Source organism: Crocodylus porosus, unplaced genomic scaffold (assembly GCF_001723895.1).
Source record: "Crocodylus porosus isolate Cpor-Errol unplaced genomic scaffold, CroPor_comp1, whole genome shotgun sequence".
Classification (NCBI taxonomy): Eukaryota; Metazoa; Chordata; order Crocodylia; family Crocodylidae; genus Crocodylus; species Crocodylus porosus.
In genome coordinates, this window is record NW_017728947.1 from 25,641,913 (window position 1) to 25,661,645 (window position 19,733).

The 19,733-nt window shown below is 40.5% G+C and overlaps 1 protein-coding gene across 1 annotated transcript in view; it reads right to left on the reverse strand.

Annotated features, from left to right (window-relative positions):
- BBOX1 (gamma-butyrobetaine hydroxylase 1) overlaps nt 1–19,733 on the reverse strand; it is a 74,798-nt gene that overhangs the window by 18,589 nt on the left and 36,476 nt on the right. The window contains exon 4 of the mRNA XM_019552059.1: nt 7,576–7,774. Within this exon, the coding sequence (XP_019407604.1) occupies nt 7,576–7,774 (199 nt within the window). The remainder of the gene's footprint in view (nt 1–7,575; nt 7,775–19,733) is intronic.

Below are 19,733 nucleotides of genomic sequence, written 5' to 3' on the forward strand. Positions count from 1 at the left end.
CATTGTGGGGGCTGCAGCAGCTGGTGGGAGATGGGGCCAGGTGGGGCATAAATAGGGGGTTGGGGTGTGGCATGTGGGCCTTGCAGGGGGGTGGTAGCCCCTGCAGGGGCCATTTGGCTCCTGTTGGGGTGCTGTAGCCCCTGCAGGGGCCATTTGGCTCTTGTTGAGGGGCTGTAGCCCCTGTTTGGGGGTCATAGCCCTCCAACAGCCATGGCTTTAACACTGTAGATCTATCAATAAAACATTGACCAGCTTATCGCTTTCTCTCTCTCTCTCTGTTTGTAGTGGTCTTTTGTTTTGCTTGTGGAGGAACATGGATTTGGGGGTATTTTACAGAGTGACTTTTGGATTTTTTTGAATCAGGGATTTTTCAGTTTTCCAATAGGGAACACTGAAATTCCTGCTAGGGAGGCCAGTGGCAGTCCTCTGCCTGCTCAGAGCTGGCACCTTGGACCCAGATGGATGTGGTTGACCTCCAGGCCAAATGGGGCCAGAAGGACATGTTTTAACAGTTAAAAGCAGGCCACCACACCAAGAACATCTTCCAGGTGATAGCTGCCCAGATGGTTGGGCAGGGGTACACATGGTAGTAGTGCTGTACAGAGGCCAATCCTGCAGCCACAGCCCACTGGCTGCTGGCCCAGAGGGGCAGATGCCTCTACTGGCTGTGCTGGTGCACAGGTCACATCCAGGCAGCAGCCCCCACTGCCAGACTGCTGCAGTGGGTAGAGGGTGCAGGGAACTCTCAGGGCTGCTTCAGCAGTCCAGCTGGCACAAGGGGTAGTGTCCACAGGTACCAATTGGCTGGGCCCCGCAAGCTCTTGAGAGCGAGTAGCCCTGAGCTACTTGCCAGGGCAGCTTTTTATACTGCTGGGGACAGCACAGGTGCTAGCCCTGGGCTCTGGCTCCCCCTGGCTGCAGATCCGGGGGGCGCCAGGCAGGGTTATTTTGCCCCAAGTGGCACAATTTGGTCCACAACAAAGTGCATGTCAGAGCACATGTGCTAAGGCAAAAAGGCCCGGCTCAAATTTGCACCACTTCTATTTGAGCTGCTGCAAGCGCATATGCTTGCATGTGTGGACGCGCCCTTTGAGGCATATAGATCTGCAGGCTGCATTTAAAAAGGATGTTAAAAATTGGAGATGGTGCAGAGAAATGATTTGAGGACTAAACACAGATTGCAGGCAGAAGTGCAGCTCCTCTGTCTAACTCGTGGTTCTTTACAGAAAGTGCCATGAGTTAGACCAATCCTCCCAACTCAACAGATGTTAGCTGTTGGGTCAGAAGGGTCAGGGATTGAGCTTCAATTTGGAGCTGATGTAGGGAGAGAGGCTGTGTCTCTGCAGCCTTGTCCTCTAGAAGGGCCATCTGCATGGTCAAAGGCATGGAAGATAACCCATATGAGAAGAGACTCAGAGAACTGGACCTGTTCAGCCTAAGTAAGAGGAGGTTGAGAGGTGACCTGATGGCCGCCTACAAGTACATCAAGGGAGAACACAAAGATCTGGGGGAGCAACTCTTCAGGAGGGCACCTCAAGGGACAACAAGGACAAACGGACATAAGCTGACAGAGGGCAAATTCAGGCTAGACATAAGGAAGAACTTTTTCTCCGTAAGGGTGTAGCATGAACTGAACTAATGTAGCTGATGTTAACATAGAGTGTAATAATAGTGAAATATAACCATGTTAGTCCTGTCCTGTAAGCAACCTGAAAACTCCATTTTGTATCCTTCTGCTTCACAGTGAATAAACTCTGCATAGCTTTTATGTATGAGTGTGTGTTAAATGGTGAATGGTGAGAGAATGGCATAGATATGGGAGAAGAAGATGCAACTGTCTGTGTAAGCGACAAGGCACCCAATATAAGCTACCAGTCAGTAACCTAATTAAAGAATGGCTGAAGAATCCCTTTTTGGCCTAGGACACAAAGAATATAACAAGGAGAAGGAATGCACCCATCCTGCTAGATAGGCAGCAAAAACACTCCAAAACTGAGATAAGCTGAAGACAAAAGAACAACCACAAAAACAGAAGCTGGGTATGGAAAAACCCCAAAGAACTGAAAGAAAGGATGCCAATCCCTATAAAAGGACACTTTGAAAATGCCAAGTTGGGTGAGTCTCTTTCTCTACTGCTGTTTCATTGGAGCACAGATGCATGTTTACCCTGCTCCAGCTGTTATCTTCAAATCTGCTATCTTCAAATCATTATCATCTACTCCAGTGGTCTCCAAAGTGGGGTGCACGCACCCCAGGGGGTGCGCAAGATGATCCATTGGGGTGCGGGGAGAAAATATTAGAACTTCTATTTATATAGAGAGGGGTGTGGGATCAAAAAAGTTTGGAGACCACTGATCTACTCAATAAGCCCGGGTTGGCCACCCTGGACTAATATTGAGCAACTATTGCTGGTAACTATATCTGGTGTATGTGCGGATGGAATGCTTGTTTTGTGTTTGTGTCTGCCTATGTGCAATGATGTTTATGATTTGTGTGTGTTTGTATGAATGGTGTGTCCAAACCTCAATGTCTAACTCATGTAATCAATAAACACGGCACCTTGCCTTATCCCCCTTTATAAAGTCTTGCTCATAATTTAAGCAACTGACAATTTAAGTAACAAGGGTCACTAGAATCTGGAACACACTCCCACCATAGGTGGCGCAGTCACCATCATGGGAGGTGTTCAAGAAGAGGCTGGACAGACACCTTGCTGAACTTGTCTAAGTCCAATAACTCCCTGCCCACAGCAGGGGATTGGACTTGATAATCTTACAGGTCCCTTCCAGTTCTACAATCCTATGATTCTAACCCAGACCCTCTTTCCCATCCCCTTGGCCCCTGGTGCTATCTCAGGATGGGAGGGGGAAAAGGCAGGGGAGGGACGTCCATTATGGGGTTTTCCCAGCCTGCGCTGGAGTCGGGGGTGGGCAGTTTGAAGCCCCACAACCTCAGGGAGGTATTCCAATCCACCCACCAAATGCTCAAGCACCAGCTAGGCAAACCCCAGAACAAGGTCTTTTGCCCCCTTCTCATTCTCAAAACAGTGTTGGGTGCAGGTCGGGGCTACATCAGACTAACCTTGCTCCCAGCACATGCAGACACAAGTTAATGAAAGTGCTCTGCTTTGGAGTGCCTTCATTTGAACACTCATGTAATGGGGGCTCAGATTGTCATGGGACTGGGCCCCTTTGAAGTCTTCTGCAGCCGTGCACTTATGTTAAGTCATGGCTGTAGAGTACTTTCAGAGGCCAAATTGGGTGAAAATTGCTACTTCTGTCTGCACCCAAAATATACAACAGGGAAAAACTTCAAAAGCTCAACTTGTTTTTAAATAAAGAAAGGTGAAAGGTAACTTGACTACACTGTAACTTTACCTTCATAAACTTAATAAACTTTTCTAGATATTTTTTCCTTATGTGTTTATCATAAGTGTGCTTAAAGAAGGAATTGAAAATTACACTGATCTAATAGACACAATTTACTCTATTCATTGCTAAGGATTTGTATATATTGCTTCTCTGCCCATTTCACCCACTCTGCATGTTTCCAGGATCACAGATCTGCAGAGTATGCAACTTGAAAGGCCCTGAATGCAGTATACTCTACCAATATGCAGATCCAAATATACAGGAAGCAGGTATGAGTGGGTGGGACTAAGGCCCCTGGCACATGTTACAATTAATGAATTGCAATTTGTACTAATTTCTTACATTTTAGTTGGACACTGTTTTGACTTTCAGAAAGACTGATAGTCAGCATCTTATGTACAGAGGATGCGCTTGGGGGCATGTCTAGATGAGGTGCTGCAAACTGCACGTGTGCTCACCTGTCTGAGGAGCTGCAAATCACATGCAGTGAACATGCAATTGTGTGCAGTGCAGTGTCACAATTTGATACCAGGATGTCCGATATTAAAAAAAAAAAGCCACAAAAAATGGTGCGGTTAACATAGCAGTAGCTTATGCTGCCAGAAATGGAGCCTGGCCCTCCAGAGCCACGCTCTGGCTGCTGGCTAGACTCTGTGCAGCCAGATTGGCAGTGTTACTGCCTCAGAAGGCACCCAGGCCCTCAGGTAATGCTGCTGGGGCTAGCACAGGTGCTGACCCCAGCCTCCCCTACCCCACCCAGGACAATTTGGCACATGCCAGAGTGCACGTGCAGGGGTTGTCTCTGGGGACCCAAAGCAGTGCCACAAATGAGTGCCACTGGTTTTTGTGCCCCTGGAAATGCATGCCTCTGGATGATGTGTCCAAGAAGTTCCTGCAGGTTTTGGAGGGATTTCTTTTTCTGGCAATCTCCCCCATTTTAAATACAAAGAACCAACACTCCTCTCTTATAACACTAGAATCTTCTAAAATGAAAGATACTTTTTAAGTTTGATCACTGGTGATTTTATTTGACCAGGGAGACAGGATCTTTTTACATGTTTAAAGCAGTTGCCTATTGTGTTCACATTATTGTGTTATTTAAGGAAATTGACAGACTTTTAATGGAGACAAACATAATAGAAAAATATTTAGGTGAATGTTGGCCTGGTTATTTAGTTTCCATTTTAGGCCTCCTGTTAACCAGTAAATTTTCCTAGAGCAGGTTTAGCAAGAGCATGCCAATAGCTGATTCACAACAGCAGCAACTCTTCTTCTGGACCAGCAGGTAGTGCTGATGATTGGAGTAATATGTGTGCTTTATCAAAGATCACATAATCAGAAAGTGTTATCACATACATTCTTATATTGAACCAATAACACAAAGATACTTGCACTGACTTTTTTGAAAAATATTGAATTCTGTATGTGCCACAGATTTTTAATCTAGTTCCTGTTGCATAAAGATTGAATTTGTTTTAATGGGCCAATAGAACTCCACTAATGCTTTCCCCAGTTACTGGCACTGCTGCTTTATGTTGGGGTCCAATTTTCCCAGCTGCATTTATGCAACCCTGCTGATTTCAATGTTAATGCATCAGTAAGACTGAGAGCCAAGTTTAGCTTGGGGACTAGAGCCCAGTACCTGGGTGGGCATGAAGCAGCATTGACAGAATGGAAATTAAATCCAAAGGAACTTGTGCAGTGCCAGAAATCAGCTACTGGATCACGAGGGCTAATTTTCTGCCTTTCAGAACTTTTTCAATAAACTTGAAAGATGGTAACATTTCAGATTATTTATTTTTCCACTACAGCCCATGGCTGAGCTATTTTAGTTTGGTAAATAAAGACTTAATTTTACTTAGGTATTTATTTACTTAGCCGAGGATTTTACCCTTCATTAAGAAGAAGCCAGAAATGAGAAGAAAAGATCCTTTCTGCACCTTCTCCCGTCTCATGTCATATGCTAACATTGTGGATAAACATATTTTCCCTATTATCACCCATTCATATTGTGCTTATCAATCTCACCAGCACTGCGTATGCCAGCATGACTTATATGTGGCCTCATACATAAACGTTATTAAAAGGAAGTCAAGTTTCACTGTGTGTTCTAATCTGGAAGGAATGTGGTCTTTCCAGCCAAGGTTTGAATTCTTTTTTTCTTCTGTTTATTTAATTCTTTTTCAGAGGAGGAGAAATTTGTTGTTGCCCACACTGTAACTTAAGAACAGTGGTGTTTGAAATAAAGAAGGGATGTTTAGCTATCATTTTTTATTATTGGAACCAAGGAATAAAAAACTAAAGATTTCTTTTGCTGGGAGTCCCTGGATATCATGGTTTCAGTGGCTAAGCAGTCATCATTGTATGCTATATAAAAGGCAAAAAAAATTAGCAGAAATACAGATGGTAGCATTTAAATGAGGAAAGAGGACTTCTGACGTATATTATAAAAGTTATTTCCAGGATGTGTGTGTGTGTGCATGATGTATAGGAAGACATCTGTTAATAACTTTTACTTTATTAATTTTTCTACCACATGATAAGGAAGAAAGAAATTTAGGTTCCCAGTTTTTGAAGCTCAAGGAAGAACTTGCATGTTTCAAATTAGGCACATACTTTTGCTTCTTAGTGAATCGGGCCCTTTGGGTTGACTGTAATTTGGAAGAACAAATTTGCAAAAGAAACACAGTGGGCATGTCTACATGTGTATTTTACTGCCCAGTAGACTAATCTGCATCATAGTAAAGCGTCCCCATTTCCATGTGTGTAGACTAATTGACTGAGCTGTCAGACAGTCCCATCAGACACAAGTACTATCCAAATGGCACAGTAAATTACTGTGTTTAAATTCATGTGTAGACAGTAATGTCTGGATTAGTTTACTCAGGTTCAAATTGTGCCAGAGTTTATTTAGTCACATTAATTACACATGTAGATGCGACCAGTATTTTTGTTTGTCTTAGCAGGGTGAAATTTACCCTGGATTTGGGGGTTTATAGAAAGCTTTCAAAGCAGTTGTTTTTTGTTGCCAAAGAGTTGTTGGAGAATGGGTGTACAGTAAAACATTTACCTTATATGTGTGATAGAAATAGACTGTACCCAATCAAGGCTGTAACCATTGAGTGTGCACTCACATGAACTTTCACTACTTCAGGAGTTCTTAATGCAGGGGTTGCAAACATATATTGCTCTACTCTTTCCATTTAACTAAATGAGAGGTGGCTGTGTTTAAATAGGAAGAGAGTCTTATTGTGGGTCACTTATGAAAGAGGTTTACAACTAAGTAATCTAGTCAGCTTGGAAAATGCCTTTTATATATTCACATTGGAATCCATATTTTTTGCAGATTTGGCATGGCTGTGAAACTTTACAGTAGACTCTCATTTAATGGCAGTGAAATTTGTACTTATTACATCTCTCTATTGATATGAAAGAAAATCACCTCAGTGAAAGCTGATCAGTGTCAGCATTACCGTGGACATGGTATGGACATAACCAAAGTTTGGATGCAGATGCAGGCACTTTAGAAGTGTTTGCATCAGGTTTCTGATCAAGCGTATAGTCTGTGGCATAGATAAATGTTTTGCTTGCTATTGTAAATCTGTATATCAGTTTATATTTGTTTTAATTTCTGTTATATTTTTTTTATTACATAACTGTTACCATTATTGTTTACTCTGAGGTATTTTGCTATTAGTCGTTTGCTCTGAGGTATTCTGCTATTTGTCATATATATTTGTCTCTCACAGCAAAGCAATCCACATATATGGTCTTATGTGACACCACATTTTTCTAGTGTGAAGCCAAGAAAAAAATTAAAACTGAAGAGGTCCTACACTCCGAAGGTGTAGCCAACAAAGTGCATTTTTACATGGGCAAGCACCACAGCACCAGGTGCTTTGAACAGCGCCCGGCACTTGCAGTTGTATAAGTGGCAAAATGCCAGTCAGCACAAAGAAAATGGTGGCAGTGTGCTTTTGAACTACGACACTTCAGAGGTGCTTTAGTTCAAAAGTGCCCCACTGCCATTTTCTCCATTCTGACATGCATTTCGCTGCTTATACAACTGCAAGCGGCTCAGCGTGGTGCGCATCAGCTCCAATTAATCTAGTCTGCTCCGAAGGGGTGGATCTCTGGCACGTCCGAAAACTAAAAGGTATGTTTCTAAATGCCCAAAGCTGGGACACTTGAAAAATGAACTCACCCATAAAATGTGAGCCGCAGGAAACCAATCCTTTTGCCAAGTTTAACTAACTCTCCCGGTCTAGTGGCAGCTCCGGTTAACATTACAATTCCAACTTTCTTAAGGGTTGACAGCCATGTGTAGGCACTTTCATCACTGCTTAAAACATCTTCAAAAGATATCTCTGGGAATTGCAGATCTGAGCCCCAATATTCATGTTCTGAAAGACAAAAGAAATATTGAAATAAGCATTTAGCTACTTCTGTGTTAAAGCTCAGGGCGTCTTTACAGTATTAAAACTTCTTGTATGTTTGTCTGTTTCTGAATATGGCCCTGAGGCTACAAACAGATCTGTATGGCTAGATAGCTGAGCCTTTGATACCTAGAAGGCACAAAAAAGTGTCCTGTAGTAGTGAAATACAACACATGACTGAATAGCAAATGACATTTGAAATGATATAACTTGAAGTGGATACTGCACTGCAAAACATAAATCAGAAATGTGTATGTCTGTCTCTCCACATGTAGACTAAAGAAATGAAAACTCAGATTTACTTTACTTTTTGTTTCTTTCGTGCTATGCTAAAACTTCTATTTCTTATTTTTATTAAAGTAGGGTCTAGAGATCCCTGTCAGGATTGCTACCCCACTGCTCTAACTACGCTGTGGATCCAGACTAAAAGAGAATCCTTTCTGTGAAAAGCTCACAGCTTAAATAAGGAATGCAGGAAAAAGAAATGGTTTAATGTATTGTGTTATAAACAGAATAATTTAATTAAATTTGGGAAAAAAAATCTACAAAACAAAGAAATCTCATGGTTAACGTATAACAGGTACAGTATCCAGCTGCAGAATAGAGTGCTATACCACATGCAACCTTTGAACAAACACCACCTTGCTTCTACTTCTTTTTTCCTGTGTGGAAAGTTTCAGGCAGTCCACTGAGAATGGACACAGTCTGTCCAATGTGGGCACAACAGTGGAGCAATGACTTTCTACAGATGCCAGATCCTTAAACTTATATTCTAGTCCAACAGCTTAGTAATGGTTGTTGATTTTAGTTTTAACAATATTGCTTCCTTTATCTCATAATGAGGCTTAGAGTAACCACATTTTGTTTGAATTGGAGAGTTCAGGAACAGATAAGTCTTCAAATACAGAGAGGGATATTGGTCCCATGGGAGATTTGCATTGAAGATGAATTAAAGTAACTTCATGGACTGTGACTAGAAAGAAACACACTTTTTCCCTCTATTTTCCTTTGTTCTTTCTTTTCTTTGGACTTCTCCAAGGAAGAATGTGTTCTGCTGTCAGACAACATGTTCTTAAGCTAGTTCGTAGAGTTAGAAAAAAACCAGATGTAAACTTATAGTGGGAAAAGAAAGTAAGAATTACTATTATTGTACTTGGGCAGATTTTCCACAAATATTGAAGGGAGTATGTAATTCATGGGAGCCAAGGCCCTGCATAATATAAAATATCTAGGTCATCTTTACATCATGGGAAACTTTAAAAAATTGTTTTCAATTTAAGAAAATGAGAGAATATCAAATGTTGGTCTGGATTGTGGTGTTTGAAACCACAACTGAGAAAATAGGGTTAGATACAGAGATGCACTGCCTGTATAGCATTTCTTGTCTGCAGGGGACACAGGCACAAGCTGCATCTCCAGGGAGGCACAGGGAGGACATATTGAAGTAGTGATTACCATAGTACTTGAAGCATTTCTCATACTGCTGAAATCAATACAAATTTTATTATTGATTTTAACGGGTCCAGGAACAAGCACAAAAAGGAATGCAACTTGGAAATTCTATAGCACCAATCTTGGACAACTGGCCAGTCCAGATCCCGAGACATGAACAAGACTTTATACCAGTTCCAGGGTGTTTTGCCTCATTGGTACTGCTATGATTCCCCCGTGCCCTGAACTTGGCAAGAATGAAAAACTAGATTCTGGCAGCTTCAGAATCGAAGCTGGCAGCTTCAGTGCAGTTGTGGGTAGAAAGACTCCCTTCATCCCTTCATGTGCCCATGTGCAAGAGCAGCTAGAATCTGAACCATTATTTAGGAAAAAATATGTAAACATGGCAGGTATCCCTTTAATTCTCTTTTCTTTTCTTTCCTTTTTTCTACCTCACCGTCTTCTTCGCCTTGATCCCTATGGGCACGAGGAACTATGTCTGAGATAGGAACCTGAATAAGAGATTTTTTCTCCTCCCAGAATTTTGAACACGGGGCTTTTTACAGTACCTGTGTTTCCAATACTTAATTTTCATCTAGAAAAACATTTTTGTTCTAATTTGCCATTTCATGGTTTTCCAGCAATAAGAGCAAATAGGAATGATACACACCAGACATGTGAAAAAGCTGATGGACTTCCCTCAGATTTGCAGAGCCATGCTTCACACATGCCTATAACTGACCTCTCATCTTCTTCCCCTTCTTGATTTCATTTAGTCTTTTCCCAACTCAATTCCTGGCATTCCAACACCATGAAGTCCAGTTTTTTTTTTTTTTTATTACAGACAACCCTCCCATCCCTCTTCCTAGAACATGTGAGCACAGTGATTTAAAAAATACAGTGCTTCTTTCACTTTGGAGTTTTTTTTAGCAGTTCTGATGTATTATAAAATATATATATGAGTCAAGGACCAGATGTGGAACAAAATTCTGTTTCTCTTAACAGTGCAGATCCCCTGATGAGTACTGTAAAAACGCTTCCTTTTAAAGGCAAATTGTACCATTTCATTGCCAACTTGAGCAAAGGACAGCATGCCATTGCACAGTAGTAGGGAAACTCCTGGAGAGATTGTGCCTTGTGGAAGCCCAGCATGGAAAGAATGGTCCAAGCTGCACTATTTTTTTTACCCTGCTCCTCCCGCACTGTAGCCAGCTTAATTTAGGAACTGGTGCATGGTAAGGAATAGGCCATGGCCTCACTACTTTACTCTGTTCTTCGCATCCTGTAGGCAACTTAATTTGTGAACTGGTGTATGGTAGGGAATATACCGCAGTCATACGTTGTACCAATGCCTTTTGTAACTAATTTCTACATCTTTCCAAAAGAACACTTCCTATGTGAAGAACTGCAAATATTATAGGCCAGGGTTTCAACCTTTTTTAGTCTAAGTATCTGTGGTGCCCGGATGCTGAGTGGGAAGGGAGGGGAGTGGCACGCAGCTGGACAGGCACAGGCGGGCAGGGACGAAGCACCGCTGCCTCCCAGGAGCAGGGCCGGGGTAGGGAAGAGAAGCTCAGTGGGCTGCGGTGAGGGCAGCAGCACCCCTCTGTGGGGCAGAAAAGCTCAGCAGGCTGCTGTGTGGTGGTGGCCACTGCCACATGCAAGCTTCCTCACCCTGCAGAGGGGCGCCATTACCCTCACCCTGCCCCAGCCATGCTCCTGGGAAGTGGAGGCACTCCATCTCCATCCACACATGTGTACCCCCTAGGACTGGTCCAAGTATACTCCCAGGGGTATGTGTACCCCCAGTTGACAACCCCTATTATAGGCCTTTGCACAGGGCATCATGCAATGAATCAGACTTATTGCACTCTTCCTCACGTCCTACTCCAAATAAGATATGTAAAGCACAGTGGCTGAGTTAGAACAGACATTTGACTTGTATAGCTGAAGAAGCATTCCCTTTCAGAGAGTGTTCAGGAAAGGAATGCAGCCAACTGATTCTTTGATATCCATGAAAGGAGACTACTGCATCTGCTGGGGGAAAACTACAAATTATTTATGTGTTAAGAAGTAAAATTCAAAAGTAATTCTCAAAACATTCTCAAGAATTTTGTTTTGTAAGTATGAATGTATAACTCAGAGTTTTCTGGAAACAGATGATTCCTTAAACCAGTGGCAACACATAGGGGCTGCATGGGGGTGTATGTGCACCCCCTGAGAGTGCTGGTGCACCCCCTGGCAGGCTGCATTTCCTGCTTAGGCGATGGGAGGGGGGGGAAGAGAGGGCGGGTGAGCACCAGCCAGGGAGTGGGAGCACTGGATGTAGAGCTGCAGCCACTTCTGGGAGCCCCCTCTGTCAGCGAGATTGGACCCCCCCCCAGTTGCTTACTGGTCACTGGAGTGGCACATGCCCCGCCCGCCCCAGACTAAGGTGGCATCAGTTGCCCAGGCCTTAAACTGATTCTAAAATAAGCGTCAACATCCTTAATCACATAACCCTCTACCACAAAGCAAAGAAGGAAAGATGCATATTTTTCTATCTGAATCTGTTATAATGGCATTACTTATTGTTTAAATTCCTGTAGCATGTTCTGCATGCTGCCTGTGCCTACAAGAAAATGCAGACCATTTCAAAAGTGAGTGATCTTATATGACTAGCAACAGGCAGAGTGAAGGAAGAAGGTCAAATTCAGAATATAGACACTTTTTATGAATGTATTATACATAGCTCTCTTTTATTGAAGGATGACTAGCTAGTCAATCACTTGCTTTAATCACTGTAGAAATGGGTCCTAATCAATCATTACACCTGAAATTAATGTGATTGACTATATTCCGGCTCAATTACCATCTACATGTGTGTTTAAATGCAATAATTTACTGCACTGCTGGATACCACTTGTATGTGATACAACTAGCTGGCAGTGCAGTAAATTAGTCTACTGCACCCTAATTGGTGTGCACATGTAGACAATGACACTTTATTGTGTAGCAAATTAGTTTGCTGTGCAGTAAAGCCTCTCATGTAGACATGCCCAGTGAGGAGTTAAGACTCCCTTCCTTACCCTCTTAGCATATTTGAATCATGGGTTGGGTTATGCTCTTTGGAAACAACTTCTTATAAGAAACAGGTCTGCTGGGAAAGATGCTCTGGTTCATTTCCCTCTACTCACTACTGCATAAAGGCGTAAGAGAAGTGTGAGAAATTGAGTCTCAAGATCAGAGCTCCTTCCAAGGACCGAGAAGTTATGAGCTTTGTACAGAGCTCAGTTTCAATCTATCCATTCATCTGTTTGAAGACGGTACTGACATACTGTTTGACAACTGTCTTCTGTCTAGTTTATAGTGTTGCTGATTCTCATGATTCTTATTGTGACTTTTGCAACAATTGATACTCTACAGTAAGTCCTAGCTCCTGAAGACAAATGCTTATGAGAAATTTCAGTTTTCCTTGATAAAGGAAGTTTTGGTTTTCCTAGATATGGAGATAAGCTTGAAAATATCACTTGTGGGTACCCAGAATTAAAAAAAAAAAAAAAAAAAAAAGAATCCAACATTAATTATTTAAAATCCACATGGTTTTGGAGGGACTGACTCATCATTTTTTAGGTATCTGTGACTGGAAGTAATGTAGTTTTCCCCTCCTGGACTTCTAGTGTAGGTGCTATGAGCACACAGTATCTTCCTTATTGGCAAGAAAAGCTATGGGGTATATAATTATTAGTAAGTTCCCACTGTTTTCTGTCAGTGTCCATTATAGACAACTTACTAAATTCTGGCTAATAAAAGGTAACAAATAAAAGAGAAACATTTCTGTGCAATAGTAAGCATGTCAGTTTTTGGCTTTGTGTGTCTGTCCATTATAGCAACTATTTGCTTTGTCCAGATTGTTGGTTGCATGCTTCTACCAGGAGTGCTTGGCTGAATTTGTATTTTAAAAAATGGACCTTTTCTAGTGTAGACAATTTGTGCTGGCTTTAGCCTACTGTTGAGGGCAGTTGGGAGTACTTTGTGCCATCTTTCTTTAGTAAATTCCAAAATCCTCAGTAAAATATTATGAAAATTAGATTAATCACTCCCATTTTATTGATCATAATGCAGGTAAAGGTGAAGAAATTGAAAATCAAAACATGTAACAACCAATCCTTTAAAGCCTTTTTTGTTACACAAAGCTTCATGACTAGCATCTTTACTAGATTCCATGCGTCAAGTTTTAATATACTTGAAAGTGTGGATGGTACCTTTCAGATTAATGATTTCCACAATTTGGCTTTTAAATAAAATTTAAAAAAATTAAAAAGTGAGACCGAGTCATCATAGAATGCAATATACGATTATACTTTGAAAAACTGTTTTCCTTTTGCGATAGATATTATAAAGATTAATGGAATCCTAGAAGTGATAGACATATACAGAAAAAAAAAGAACAAAAGCTTAATTTTGTACAGACACTTCAGTGTGAATTGATCTTTACTGCATAGATCTAAGGTATTTATGTCAAAAGATCTCTTTTCATCATCTTCTGGGGCTCTGCTTAAATTATGGCATTGCTGTCGTAATTCTTTGATATTTCAGGGACATGCAAAAAGTCAAACTGCTTATGATGCTCCTCAGAATGTGAAAATTGTTCTTTCAGTCATTGTATGACAGTGTGAGAAACATAAAGAAATCCATCCCCCATTACTTTATTGTTCTTTTTTGAATTGGGTAATGGTTCATCTCTTGCCTCATAATCAAGCATTATCTTTTTAGTTCCTACTTTCAGTTGTTTTTCTTGTGGGAGTCAGCTTTGATTTCCAGCTTACTAATTAGTTCCTTAACATGAATGAGATGCTTGGAAATCCCTTATCAGAACAGTATTTTACAGTAAAATCCTTTCAGGCATGTAGCCGATGCACAGATTGCTCAATTTTCATTCAACCTTCTTGAAGCACTTTGTTTGTGTGGTTGACTTCATAAAGCATATCATGCCGAAGTATCACACTGGGCAGGAATGTGTAGTAACTGCAGATTTTGAAAGCCAGCACTTCAACTTCACTTCAAGTTTTATATTTGTAGAGCTCTATAGGTTTGAATCTCTGGGAAATGAAACTAAATCACAGCCGACTTCTGAAATGTTGCACTGCAATTTGTGGAGTGCATCGCTTCAGTTTTCTCATTTTGTTTCACGTAAGGTTTTCAGAAATAGATTGGCCATGTGTTTGTACGTTATATCATGGGCTGCAAGAGAGTATAAACCCTTTGAACTTTATGAAAAATACCATAAATCCAGTACAACAATTTCCAGCATCAAAAGGTGTACATCACATAGAAAAAAAACCCAACACACTCTCTAGTTTAGATCTCAAATATTGTCCTTAAATTTGGTTGGGTTTGCCTTTCGTATCTGCTGCATTGTTGTAATCTTGACTTTTCAGATCAGAGTCTCCCATTTTTCAAGTGCTCAAGAAGAGCTTTTGTCGTTCCAGCCCCCATAACATCTACCATCTTCAAAAATCCATTGGAATGTTCTTTGAACGTAAAACAACCTCCTTGTGCCTCATCTGTTTCTTCTGAAGAAACAAATCTTAACAATTGTTATCATCTGCTCTTTTTTGCCACCTTGGGTTCAATAAAGTATAACAGAATAATAATAGGACGCTTTCAAGAGAGAATCATTTCTGTTTTAATCACATTCCTCAAATTTGTTGGAAGTCTTTTTGCCCAGGTAATAAGCACAGAGTTCCTTCCACATATTTTGTTGGAGTTGTTTTTTCATCACAGAGTCCTTTTTCTGAAGAAACTCTGCAAATAAAAAACCCAACCAAACAACAAAAACCCCTTTCCCGTTATGGGATGAATAGAGCCTGTCCATTTAAACTTGTGTGGAAATGGTTTCTATTCTGTGTAGACTGATCAGATCCAAACACTTTCCCAAAACAACTTGCCAGTATTTCAATAATTTGACACTAAATTTCTTTATCAATCTTTTGATCTTACTTTAGTCTAAATTTAAAGGCTGTCCTCATTTGGTAACTTTTCACATGATGTGACAGTTTCACACCATTCCTAGTTAAATCAAGCTATCTGGATTGAAACAACTCAAAGCAAGAAGCTGAATCAGTTGAAGTCTCCATCTGAAAGCTTCCCTCCAGCTACTTGAAGACAGGGTACTGACATGCTGTTTGACAACTGTCTTCGGGCTAGCTTATAGTGTTGCTGATTCTCATGATACTTATTGTGACTTCTGCAACATATGATGTTCTACTGTAAGTCCCAGCTCCTGGAGACAAATACATATGAGAAATTTGTTTTCCTTGATAAACAAAGGAAGATTTTGTCTTCTGAATGTGGAAAAAAGCTTGGAAATATCACTTGTTGGGTTCCCAGAACTGCATCTGGAATTGGATGAAAATTGAAAGTTGAAAATATTATTTTATGATTATCTAAAGAAAACTCTTTATGACTTTTTTTTGGTACTGGCCAAGCATTCACAAGCAAAAGATGAACACTGTCATTGACTGACTGAATCATTAAAAACCTCATTCCTCTGTATCCTGGGAATAAGTGCATCAAATTCTTAGTATTCAAACACATAGCCACATTCACAGATGGAGCTGCCTCATGGGTGACACTATTTTCTTCTTTTTCTCTTGTTTCAGAGTTATCAGAACTGTCAGCTGACATAAAAAAATTTCACTGGGGGTTACTTGTAGAAGTAGGAACAATGTTTTGGTTGGCTGAACATTTGTCACTAGAAGATTCTGGTTCATGAGTTGGAAGGATACATAAAGCATCTAACTGACATCTGAACAAGAGGGACACTGCTTCTGTGATGCTACTTCACAAATTCTCCTGTAGAATTCATGTGGTGCACCACAAATAAACAGCTCTTCAGAGGAAATAACTAGAAGCAGCTTTGCAGCATGTCTCAGCAGGAAACTCCCAAGACAGAGACCGTTTCTGACTAAGGACGTATGAGTCTATTAATAGGAAGGAAAGATGATGGGAAAGTTGATAGTAGAAGCTGACTATGGCTTTACTAAACTATAAGTCATAGATCAGTACATGCCAACTTTGTCCTAAATAGTCACAATAAGGGAAACCATAGTCTGCTAACAGGCCCTGTGAAAGTGGATGAAGGACCGAGATAGTAGCATCAAACTTCATCAAAAGAAAATCTGGGAGAAAAAATGACTTTAGGCTTGAGCCTTACATGGTTTTTCTGTTATCTGGAAAACAGTTTTTGGTTTAATATAACAATTACCCAACAATAGTTTACAAATTCATATGCAACATCAGCAGTACAAATTAGCCAACACTGGTAATAGACTTACTGGCAATGTACTTATAAAGCAATACATTATTGTATACATCTATATATTCCACGAATCTTGCCAATATGTTCCTTTCCTGAGCCCCCTTCCAGCACTCTCAAAAAAGACACAAATTTAACTGGGATGTGTAATGGTAATTATTGGAGCTGTGTCTCAACATTAATCTGTATTAATCTTAATTATTCATCTAATTATTAATCTGTATTAATAATTTGCATTTCGTTTCAGATCTGTCTTTAAAAAGTGAATTACATTTTAATGTCTGCACAGTTATGTCTGATACAATCAAATTAGATTATGCAATGCAGAATAGCCAGTTGAGCTGTTTGAGGAAAAAAGAAAATACTCTGGGCAAAGCTTCAATACAACTGTTAACATAACAAATAACCAATTACTTGTTTCAACAGTTACAATCAATGGAATATATTTTTAAATGCAGATGAGTACTAGTAATGGTTTCAAGATTTCCAAGCCTAAAGTAAGATGTGGCATTTGTTGTTTATAACAGCTAGTGATATGTATATATTTTTGAACTCTCTTTAATTTTAAGTAAGGAGTAGCTCTTCTAGTTTGACAGGATTTAAAGCCAACTGGAAATCTAGGCAATTTAAAATACGTTTCAGAAATTACCTGAACTATTCTTTAGTTCAACCATAAATGGAGACCTTTCTGCAAGGATTTTATGGTTTGTACTGTTTGGCTTCGTACTACAATAAAGGGTAGTCCCCTAAAGCGGCACATTTGCATACCCAACTTGCACACTGTGAATTCTGCACCATTTACAGAGGATGCAGTATATGTCCTACATTATAAATAGTTCACTCTGTGGGCAGGTGGAGAAAGTAGAGGTGAGCTCTGCCTCTTTTCTTACCATTTTAGAAGCAGCAAACGTTACGTTATACAAGAGACTCATGCCTGCTGGCAATAAGTTTATTTTAACATACTGTTGAAGGACTCTATTATTTGTGACTTTTTCATTGGGAAATTGCTCCATGGTTATTTAATGTCAGTCTCACACAGAAACAGAACACTTTATTTGGTTTACAGTTGGAAATCAATCCACAATATATATACTGGGATTTTCAAAACATGCTCAGTGTTGACTTAAATGTGCTCTTATTGGTAAAACTCCCTTTTTAACAGGAAAAAGGCCAGTGCTAAGCACTTCTGAAAATCCAGTTCATGGAATGGGGAGAGAAATACAGCTATGTTTAAAATAACTTGCAAGAATTGTGTGTCAGGAAAAGGATGTAATCTGAGCAGCTATCTTTAACATTGCAATAGAGATAGTTATTAAGGCAGCCCTTAAAAACACCCCCTTTATCTTTCCATAATCAGATTACATATGGCACTAAAAATGTACTTCAGGCATATGGAAGATGTTACATTAACTTGTGTTTCATTTAAAACTTCTGGCAGAGCTCTGAGGAAGTGTTCACAATACTTCCATATCCTTTGGCCAGTACTGTTGCTTTCTCCTGTCCAAAAACATTAACATTTTTTCATTACAGTGAGAGCAGGTAGCTATGTTTAGAGTTAAGGTTTCCCACCAGTTCCCATTATAAGAATCTGTTTTCATTTATTTGTAACTTGCCAAATTTTAGCCATTTGTGTCGAAATTTTAGCCAATTGTGTGGAAAAATGGTGATATTTGTCGGAAGCTAATTTTTTGTGTGAAGGCGTCGGCAAAAAAGGGTTTAGATATTTTTGAAAATGGGATCTGTTGAAAAGTATGTAATTTTGCTGTGTTAAATTTCCTATATGACATATGGTAGCTACTGAGAAGTTTAATTCCTCTCTTTGCAGCTAGGGCATTAAATTTGTCAGAGGATTCACTTTTATTGTTCTTCTGAAACTGCCCAAATTTGGCCAAGCTATAGATTTTGGCCACTGAAAAGTCTCAGTGTGCACATGCTCAATAGAGATTGATAAGATTTTGGCAGCTAAAATCACCACAGATTGTATCTATGCTGAACCAGGATGCTGCTGGACTTTTCTTCTCCCTTGCTCGCACTAATGCAAGTCACAAGACATTGCACGGAAGTCACTGGAGTTACAGTGCTGTAAAACCAGGGAGGTCAAAGAACTTGATTTAAGTATATTGAATATATGGAAATTCTAAGTGAACTCAATGGGGGCCAACCTTTTAGGCAGCTGTGTCACATATTAGTCCTTCCTTCATGATGTCCCACTCCAGTCTTCTTCCTTTGCCTGTTGTGCTGTTTCTTACTTGGTGCTACCTGCCTGATGTCCTGTTCTGCCCTCTGCTTCCTGCTTTATCTGTTACTGTGCTGCCCTTCTCCTCCCAGATCTGTTACATGCTACACACAGAGGCTGCCTCTAGCACTTATGCTGCAGTTTGGCCACCCCTGTGTTAAATGGACCAGTTGGTAAATAAGAAAATAAAATAGCAATTGGGGCTAATCTTCAGCTGGCATAACTCTGTTTAGCTCCAGTGGAACTGTATTAATTCACAACAGCTGAGGATATGCTCAATCTTTATACTCCTTGTTGGCTCCTGTTTGATTCTGAAACAAATGGAACTGCAATTCATGCCAGTAGCACATTCAATTTTTTTTTATAAAAAGCTATTTAAATGCTACATAGTTAATGGGCTTTGCCATATGGCACAGTTACAGGAAGAAACCATTTGGGAACAAGCTCTTTATAGCCAATCTCCTACATTTAAAAATTTGTGGAGCCATTTTCATCCTCAAATTAATTTTCTATCATTAAAAAAAGTATAATAGTTGTTCACTGTTGCACGCACAGACACTTGTTAAACAGTAAATATTGGGAGTTTGTCAGCATTTTAACATCATCATCCCTTGGCCAAGATTGCTTTATTAAAATAATCAAGAATGTGTTTCAAGCTTATCTCATGAGAACCAATCTTACTAGACCAGGGGTTTTCAACTTTTTAAAACAAGTGTGCCCCTTCTGCCTCAGAGTTTCAGCTCATGTACCCCTCTATATTTTTTCTTGTTTTTAAGTGGGGGGGAGGGGGAGGCACGGGGCAGATCAAGCCCCCCATGGTGAGGGAGGGAGTGGGGCTGGGGAAGGGGCAGGTGCTGCAAAGCCAGGAGGGAGTGCAGGATGGAGCCATGAAAGCTGTTCATCTGGGGGGCATGGGTAGGGCGGGCAGCTCCTGTCACTGTGTGCACCCTGACAGAGGT